The sequence below is a fragment of the Populus alba genome, chromosome 6, assembly GCF_005239225.2.
Source record: "Populus alba chromosome 6, ASM523922v2, whole genome shotgun sequence".
NCBI classification, from domain to species: Eukaryota; Viridiplantae; Streptophyta; class Magnoliopsida; order Malpighiales; family Salicaceae; genus Populus; species Populus alba.
Window position 1 is genome coordinate 24,299,305 of NC_133289.1, and position 9,346 is coordinate 24,308,650.

The 9,346-nt window shown below is 37.5% G+C and overlaps 1 protein-coding gene and 1 pseudogene across 3 annotated transcripts; one reads left to right on the forward strand and one right to left on the reverse strand.

The window, feature by feature from the left end:
* Window positions 1–51: 51 nt before the first annotated feature.
* LOC118060361 (coatomer subunit beta-2) lies at window positions 52–5,940 on the reverse strand. Of its 3 annotated transcripts, none has more exons than XM_035073571.2 (5): window positions 5,843–5,940; window positions 2,648–4,710; window positions 1,575–2,084; window positions 868–953; window positions 52–746 (listed from the first exon to the last, which is right to left on the reverse strand). In XM_035073571.2, the coding sequence occupies exons 2-5, from the start codon at window positions 4,694–4,696 to the stop codon at window positions 542–544; spliced, it is 2,850 nt and encodes a 949-aa protein (XP_034929462.1). In that variant the 5' UTR covers window positions 4,697–4,710; window positions 5,843–5,940; the 3' UTR covers window positions 52–541. The 3 variants fall into 3 exon arrangements, with proteins under 3 accessions (XP_034929462.1, XP_034929460.1, XP_034929461.1); XM_035073569.2 differs by having other exon boundaries at window positions 5,753–5,885; XM_035073570.2 differs by lacking the exon at window positions 5,843–5,940 and adding an exon at window positions 5,686–5,820.
* Window positions 5,941–6,050: 110 nt separating this feature from the next.
* Window positions 6,051–8,274, forward strand: LOC118060363 (pentatricopeptide repeat-containing protein At5g10690-like; annotated as a pseudogene).
* Window positions 8,275–9,346: the final 1,072 nt, after the last annotated feature.

The following is a 9,346-nucleotide window of genomic DNA, read 5'->3' on the forward strand; positions in this document are numbered from 1 at the left end:
ATAATATGGTATGAGCAAGTAAATTTTACTTAAACATAATCATACCGATCATAAACCCAACGCAGAAAAGTTGTTCTTTGCTGAAATGGAAATTGTAGTTCCACAGATCATTGTTCATCACCATGTCTAATACAAGTCTTCTTCCTGCTAGCTCAACATGACCTAAACACCAAATGTTGAAGCCAAAAATATAAAGCAGCACCAAGCAGGACGCCTATTCTACATCACCGAGCTTAATAACCAAAAAGAAAGAATGCTCCTTAAGCAAATGAAAAGGCCTCGATTCTGCCACTGCCAACAACATCCAACCCTAGAAATATGGCCCTCCAAACACAACAAAAGCGACTTCCTGAATAAGACTGCTTCTAGGTACAAGTAACAAAATTCAAGGACCAATATGTAAAGCACCTAAATCAATTCTTAAGAATTTGTAAATAAAAATATTAACAACCCTCGTAATTTGATTCTCAAAACATATAAAATTGCAGTTCAAAGTGGGGTATGGCTAATCTTGTGATGGCTATGTTGCTGAGTTTCTACATCAACTGCCTCCCTTCTGCTTGAGAGTGATCTTATCCCCTAGGCTGAGGGCAATTCCCTGGGTCTTGCTCCGTATCCGGATGTACCCACTAAGCTTCCCATCGGCTTGTTTTTCTATGCTGATATTAACCAACGCATCCTCACCAAAAATGCTTTTTGCATATAAATTTGCAGCCAAGAAACCGCAGTCCCCGTCTAGTGCAGACCTGGAATTCAACCAACCAAAAAAGCACTTGTGTCAAATACCAATTGAAGGACATCAGACCAGTCAAAGAGTTTGTTATATTATTGTTATATGTGTGGAGTGCGTAGACCAAAATAACTCACGGTGCCGTAAGGCACTTCATATTGGTAGACTTGATGACATGATCCAGAAAATCCTTCTCACTTTGAATTATTGTGTTCACAGCGACCTGAAACACAAGATATCAGCAAGAATATTTTTAGAATTTATTATATATCGAAATGCACCAGTAATTGATGTAGAAGAGAAGTGTGCAGAAACCGAAATAAGAATAAGGAAACCATTTAACAGCAGAGTACAAGAATGGAGATCGAATTCAGAAACATCCAGTCTAGAGACAATCCCTTAAGCAGGATTCAGGCAGGTGATGACATCAAAGTCAATAACAAAGAAATGGTTAGTACTGCCAACCACCAACGGAATTTGCAAGTGATGATAGTTTAGATTGAGGCCAGCAAAGAAACCATTTTCTCGCCAAAAAAATAAGAGCAGAGAATTAAATACCCAAATAACTAAAGCTTTTGCATAAATGCAAGTGCTTGTGCAGATAAGAATGATGGCTTTACATCATACCACAACTTCAAGTGGCTATCATTATATATATAAATGGAATGATGCAGTTCAGGATATTATTGTGCAAATTGTTACTCATGTCCCAGTAACTCAAAAAAGTGAGGGTTGTATCCTTGCATGATCATGTCAAATGAAATTTGAATAGTCTTACATCATTGCAGCAGGCATGCAACAAAGATCACAGAAATAAATAAGCCAAAGGGAATGCCAATGGTACCTTGTTTTCCCATTCAAACTCTGCCCACATTGTTCTGAAAGCAGCATCTGTACAAACTGCAGGAGAAATATAATCCATGATATCAATGTGGATGTCGTTAAGGACAACAACTGTCCGCTCAAGTACGTTGGATGTCTCATACACAATATTTCCAAAAATCACTCCAGTCTCGGTTGAGGACACCTTGATGTTGGCCTTTATCTGCTTACTAGACTCGGGAGCTAGGATGTAGTTCTGGGGCCGCTCCACCAGTTTCAGGTCACCCATTGTGGCAAGTTCCAAGCACAAATTCTGGAGAGTGTCTTTTGTCCTGTTGATCACTGTGACATCAAGTACAATGTCATAGTGATGAACTGTCACATAAGCTTCAGCATAAACAGGGTCGCTGAATCCTGTGAGCTGAAGAATGCGGTTAAGCTTATTTGCATCATCCCCATCCTTGATGAACTCTCCTGTTGCTCTTTTCAAATCATCTTGAACTTCATCCTCCAACTCCAGCTGACTCATACCCTGTAATTTAGATGAAGCCAGGAACACTTAATGTGAAAATTTTACTAATCAACTGAAAATCACTGTGATATCATTTAACAGCATCTGAAATCAAGCACTGCCTATATATTCAACAAAAAAAAAAAATGAAATGAAGAGACCTGACCATTGAAACATGAGGAAAACATCAACTTGGAAGTACAAAACATCATATCATAGCATGAAATGGTCACTGGCATTGAATCTTTGCTAGCAAATGATACCAATGCCTAAAACTGAATCAGTCTAAGAGAAAACGACGCTTAAATAATATCAAGCAGATCCAACTCTCAAAGAATGAAAGGGTAAACAAGCAACTTTTAAGAGACTTGGTTCACAGCATCAGAAAAATCATGTAAAATATGCAGCTACATGAGTTTTAAGGGGGAAATGCTGCATAGCTCAAAAACAAATATTAATATCACTTTTCCATAAGCAACTATCAAGGAATGTATCAATGATAGTAACAAATACTAATAACCAAAACTAGCAATGGCTCTTAGCAAACTCCAAGTCAAAAACTAAAAAATGCAAATCTTTCTTACCTTCCTGCTCTTCAAATGGTAGAAATCAATAAGGTCATCTGGTTGCGCATAAGAAACCTGAGCCTTTGCCTTTAGTTCCTCAGTTTCCCTCAACTGTTTCTCTGAAAGCATTTTAACAAAACTTTGACGGCAAGACTGCAACCATATCTTCCTGACCTCATCACCTGTACTGCATAGTAATCTTATGCACAAGAGAATCCTATCATAAGAGTCGCCATCAATTGGGTGTGATAGAACTGGTGACTGCCCAAGTTGTATCATAGAGACCATGATCAACAATGCCTGGGCGGATGCTTTGTTTACTTCAACCTTAGAAGGCTGCACCTCTTCCAATCTCAGAACAAGCTTTGTCAAAGTGCATGCTACAACTGCTCCCAGGAAAAAATCGCCAGTGAGAAGAAGGGATCTCAAGTTTCCAGCAGCCAATGACCCCTGAACAATGGTAGGAGGGGAAAAGGCAGTTTCAGAAGCAGCACTCTGTGTTGCGTAAGTCCCATCAGAAAGAATAGCAGGCCTTCTAGAAGAAACTGTAACAGAACTTGGTTGTTGAGAGTTCTTAGAAGCATCAGTAGGTGCTTCCCCTTCTTCTGAAACTGAATAAAATGGTAATTCTCCCAGGCATTGCTTGATGGTTGCAATGCCACTTTCAACTTCAGAAAGGGACAGGCAATATTCGCCGATTATCCAAAGAGCACAGGAGCAAACCCTTGCAGCTCGTATCTGGTAGAAAGTATCCAACAGTCTTGTTATAATAGAAACCCTAAGTTTTGGATTTGTCTCAATTATCTCCCGGACAAATATGGCAACATCAATAGCTGAAGCAACATTACTGTCTCCCAGGAAATCCATCAACAAATGAACCACTGTGCTTGCCACCTCTGGGAACTTGATGGCACAAGAATGGATGGCTTGGATGAGCATTTGCCTGTACTCACCATTCTTCTCAAGCTCTCCATTTTGAGTCTTCATAACTTCCTTCTTCAACATGAGAACAACCTCGGTGATGTTCCTTGGGGTGATCAAATCAAGGGCAATATCTAGAGTCTTTTTCTGAATGTCTAGATTCGGGCTGGATAGTGCCCTAAGCACATCCATAATCCTGTCAACCATGATCTCTCTATGAGAAGACTTGAGCTCATTCAGACGATCAAGAACTATAAGCTTCACATTATTGTCACTCTGAGAAATTAGAAGCTGGCAATAGGTGCTGGCAGCAGCTCTAATAGCAGTAGGTGCAGATGACAAAGAAACAAGTGTACTAGCACACTCATAAATAACTGCATTAGAAGGGGCATTCAGCAATGATATAATGATCTTAATGTATTTTCCCTTCTCTCCTCGATTTGTTCTGCAAACCTTCCGAATCAACTCTAAGACAACCATCTGCAGCAGTTCACCCCATTCAGAGACCTTATCAACATTGGTCAAGAGGTAATTAGTGGCCCGATCTTGATCACAATTAAAGAGCATGAGAAAAGCATTCCTCTTAGCTGATTGATCTAGTTCTGTTGACAGAACCTTCTCAATCATTTCTGGAGCATCAACCAAAAGCTGCTCACCATGAGGAAGCTTATAAATGGCCATCACAGCTGAGATAGCATTCCTCCTAATGAATGGATGTCGGTGCTCTAGATTCTGAAGGACTGAAGGGATAAGTGGTTCAATTATTTCTGTCTCATTCAATCTACAGAGAAACCTCAATGTCACCCCACGAATGTATTCATTGGGGTGCTGAAGATTGTTCCTCAGGTTTTGGCATATGAGAATCATCTCTGGTAACACCCTCCCCTTGGCATCCTTCTTGTCAATAATCTCCAGATACAGAAGCAAAAGTTTCTGGACTGTGTGGTCTTCTGATGGCAGGACATATCTGACTATGGTGATAAACAGTTGTGGTAAGGTTTCCCCATTTAATAGAAGACTAATTGCCTTCTTCATGGCATCGATCTTAGCCAACACATCACTGCCTTCAAGCGCCTCTTTGATCTCTGTAGCTATAGCTGGGGTCCCTTTATCAAAGTGCACAAGAAATGTACAAGACTTCTCCATCTCTTTTTTATTTCCTGGTAATACAAAAAAGTCATGTTAACTGAAATCAATATAAGATAAACAGACAAGGAAAGGAAAAAAGAGAACCGACTATGAAAAACAAAATGTAAGAACAACTAAATAAATAAATAAAACACGTTTCCTGTCTCTTCCAAATAGTTCATCTCTATTCAGCAAAGCACAAGATTCAAAAAAATACCAGAAATATCATGATATATAAATTTAGCCTCTCTATTTCATAATATTAAGCCAACAGACACAACTCAAATTCTTAACAACATCCTACCATTTCCATCTAATACAGTTAGAATTACCACAGTGACCAAACTTATTCTACCTACATTACAGATACCACATGATTTAACATGTTCCATTCGCATAATAATGTCGATTTGAAGGACACCAAATTTGCAACTAGAAGCAAAATCAAATCAGCACTAGGCATTAAAATTTAACATCATTCTCATTTTAAATTCTTCAAATCGTAAACACTAATCAATGTGATCACTAATTTAACAAAACAAAACAAATTCAACCTTCTCTTCAAACAATTCAGCACCACCGAATTCTCACAAACTCCCAACTATTTCCACTAGTGTTCCCAAATCACCACATTCTTACAACTTTCCATCAAAATTCACACACAAATCACTAACCAAATTTTTACCTAAATTACAGATCCAGAACAATTAACACATATGTAACTAAATCTGTAATTAGCACCAAAACCAAAAACATTAAACAATAACAACTAATCAACTAAATTACTAAAAAAATAATCAAAATTAGATCTAGAAATTAAAAAAAAAACGCATTACAGATCTGCTCAGTCTAAACTCAGATCAGAATCCTAAATACAAAGCAATAATCAATCAAAAAGTCGTCGTCTTATATTGTGAGCACATCGAAACCTAAAAATCAATCAATTAGAGCCATAAATGATAGTAATGATAATTCAAAACAGATAAAAGAGCAATAACTTTGGGTACTGAGAAAATGGAATCACTTTCTCGGAATCCAAACAGATCGAGAGAGAATCAGAGAGGCAAAACGAACCGTATAACGATGAGGTGAGATCCAAATAGAAGAAAGAGAGTGTGTGTGTGTGGAATTCAGTGAGAGATAGAGAGAGAATATTTGACTGACCCGAACAGATCCAGCTCTTGTGTTCTTTATAAGCGAAGGAAGATAATAGAGGAAGAGGAGAGGGACTTTGGGTGTAATTGTTTGAAGTTGGTTATGGTTTTTTGGGTAACTGAAGTTCATAAACCTGACCCGGTCCATGATCCTGTACAGGCCCAAAAACCAGGTCACGGGCCGGGTAACTACAAGATGAATAGTCCAACTCCAAACCTAACCAACTTTAGCGTCCTCCACTTATTTACCCGCCATTAATTTCCATCTTTGCCCACGCATTATCCGTTATCCTTGTTTCCCTCTCCTCTGCCTCTCTAAGCTCCACCTTCATTTCCATGGCTGATCATTAATGGGTTTTTTCACTTCTACCATCACCAGCAATGCCATGCAAAATCATCTTCTCTCCCTCTATTCTACTAAGTTCCCATCATCAAACCCATTACCCACTTTCAAAATCACCTTCTCTTATTCCTCTATACCCACTCGTCGTAGGTTTCACAAGCCTTATCATAGTCTCAAACGCCTTACCTTTCGGATAGTTCAGCTCACTAGAAGAAGACAATTGGAACAGATTTTTGAGGAAGTCGAGGGTGCTAAGAGAAGGTATGGGAAGTTAAATACGATAGTTATGAATGCGGTGATAGAAGCTTGTGTGCATTGCGGGGATACCGAGTCTGCTCTTAAGGTGTTTGATGAAATGTGCAAGTCAGAAAGTTGTGGGGTTGATGTTGTCTCTTATGGGACTCTGTTAAAGGTACTTGAATTTGAAATGGGGTGTTCTATTTTCGTAACTTTTGTTTTGATGTCATATTAGTTTGACTTTTACTTCAATTATTGTTCGATAGGGTTTGGGTATGGCTAGAAGAATTGATGAAGCATTTCAGATATTGGAATCAGTGGAAATGGGTACAGCAGTTGGAAGTCCAAAGTTGTCGGCTCCGATGATATTTGGTCTCTTAAATGCTCTAATATCAGCAGGTTTGTAAAATAAGAGATGAAGTTATGACTTTGTTTTGTTTCCAGGTTCTTTAGTGGTAGCACTTGAAACTTTTAAGAGCTTTTCTTGATTAGGATTACCATTTCATGATAAGACATCGAGCCCAAATTTGAAATATCTTGGACAAATTGCCTTTTCGTTGCTTGTATTAGTAAATTGTCTTTACTTATTGTGGTCTCACTACAAGCATGGGGTTTTTTTTATTGATATTTTGAAAATCATGAGCTTATTTATATTGCTGCATTTGCACTGCTGTAGTGCAGGAGATATACGCCGAGCTAAGGGTCTTCTAGCCCGCTATGGTTATTTGCTTCATGAAAGCTGCAATCCTTCCATCTTGGTATATAACTTATTAATGAAGGTTGAGCACTGATCTGTACTTTTGGGTTTCATGGCATTCCAATGAGAAACAAATATCTAGTATTTGTTATCATTTTAAACGTCTTTCTCTTTGACCTTTCAGGGATATATAAGTGCTGGCTGTCCTCAAGATGCCTTGCCTGTGCATGATGAAATGTTGGAGTTAGGGTTAATCCCTGACAGGCTCACCTATAATACTCTGATATCTGCAAGTGTGAAGGCTGGGAAATTGGATGCTGCTATGCAGTTCTTTGACAAAATGAAGGTCACAAGCATGCATTTGAAAGGCCAGTTTAGAGCCTCTGTATACAAGAAATTAGGTTGTTGCACAAGAAGTTACGTTAGTTTAGTTAAATTATTAAACCCTTGATCTTTTTCAGGACAAAGCACAAAATTTTAGCCGTGACAAGCTTTATCCGGATGTTGTCACTTACACAACATTACTTCAGGTCAGTGAATTGTGCATGTATACTTTATTTTGTGATGAGGAGTTTGTGGAAATTTGAATTTGAGAATTTAGAATATTTACCAAAGTGTTCAAAAACCATTTAACAAAATGGCATGCTTATTTTACTGCTGAAGTGGCCTCTTGATCTTCTTGTGTGTGAGTCAGAGATTGCAGTTAAAAAAATTGTGTTTTAATTGTTTTTATTGCTTTCCTTTCCTCTGCAGGGCTTTGGTGGTGCCAAGGATCTCCTGTCAGTTCTGAAGATTTTTCTCTGAAATGAAATTGCATCGGAATTTAGTTATTGATCGAACTGCATTCACAGCAATGGTTGATGCAATGCTAAACTGTGGTTCCATGAATGGTATGCCACACTTTGGATTTTTACTCAGGGTTCTGCAGTGCTGATCAATTTAGGTTATAAGCTGCATTGGAATTGAAATTTGAATTAATATCAGCATTTTGTAATATTTAAGCATTTAACCATATATGCATGCATGCATTCTTTTAAAAAAGTGCTTTCTGTTTTTTTCATGCTGAATAGTACCATCTGATTCATTTTAATGGGTGAAGGCTACACAAAGTGTAGTTGAACTTCTACTTCTTTCACTTCTGACGCTAGCTGTCACACCCCTCTTCAAATTACTTTGGTAATGCATCTTAGTATCTTTGATTATATATTCACTTTATAATAGTGCTTTAAGTTAGTTAAGTAAACCAACCTCTCTAATTGCTTCTTATTGTTACCTAATCAATTAAATTTACCAACCAGACATGTATTTATAAGCATACACAACCTGCTGTCCATTAAACAAACTTATATGACATCTTGTTGTCTTGTCTTGATCATTCACTTACATTTTACATCTTTGTACGTAGCTATCCTATTGATCAATTATTGCACTAAAAGAGTCCATGCATGATACGTTTACATGTGCATTTACATGTGTAATGACCCATACTCAAAAGCTAACCTATGAAAGATACAATAGCATCACTTAAGTTAAACTTCAAGCTAGGACTCCAAAGACTCTTCGGTTGGTATCCTATCTCCTGAGCCCTCTTTCAATCTCATCTTGATTCTATGAAAATAATTTATCAACTACTAATGAGATGACCCAGTGAATGATTAAAGAAATAAGCATGGGAAACTTCATAAGTTTTCAACATATATGCCTAACATCATATCGACATAATATTTGCACAAGTAAACATGTATGACAATTGAATGTCCATATCTCATATCCATATACTACTCAATGGTAGCATATGTTGCATTAGGTGGCCACAATTTCATGTAAAGCAAGCTTTCCTCATTTCACATATCATGTGCAATTATATCAACACAATATTTGGGCTAAAACATATCTTTCACTTTAAAAAACACATAATGCTTCAATCTTTCATGGTCATACTCTTAGTTAGCAATCGTCATTTGAAGTTTCCATTGAAAACTAAGGTTATGCATATATATTCTGAAAATCTGGCAAGCCTTTAAAGAAATTCTTCATACATAAAAGCATCCAAAAACAATAGGATTTATGCATACTTATTAATTTAATCACTCACCATAAGCTTTAGCCCTTTTCCCCCTACTTTTTCCTTTACTTTCTTTTATAACCTCACAATCTATCTTTGGTTTTCTTTCTAACAATTCTAATGAATTTAAACCCCAATACCTTACAATTTGTTCTTGGAATACATGGTTTTG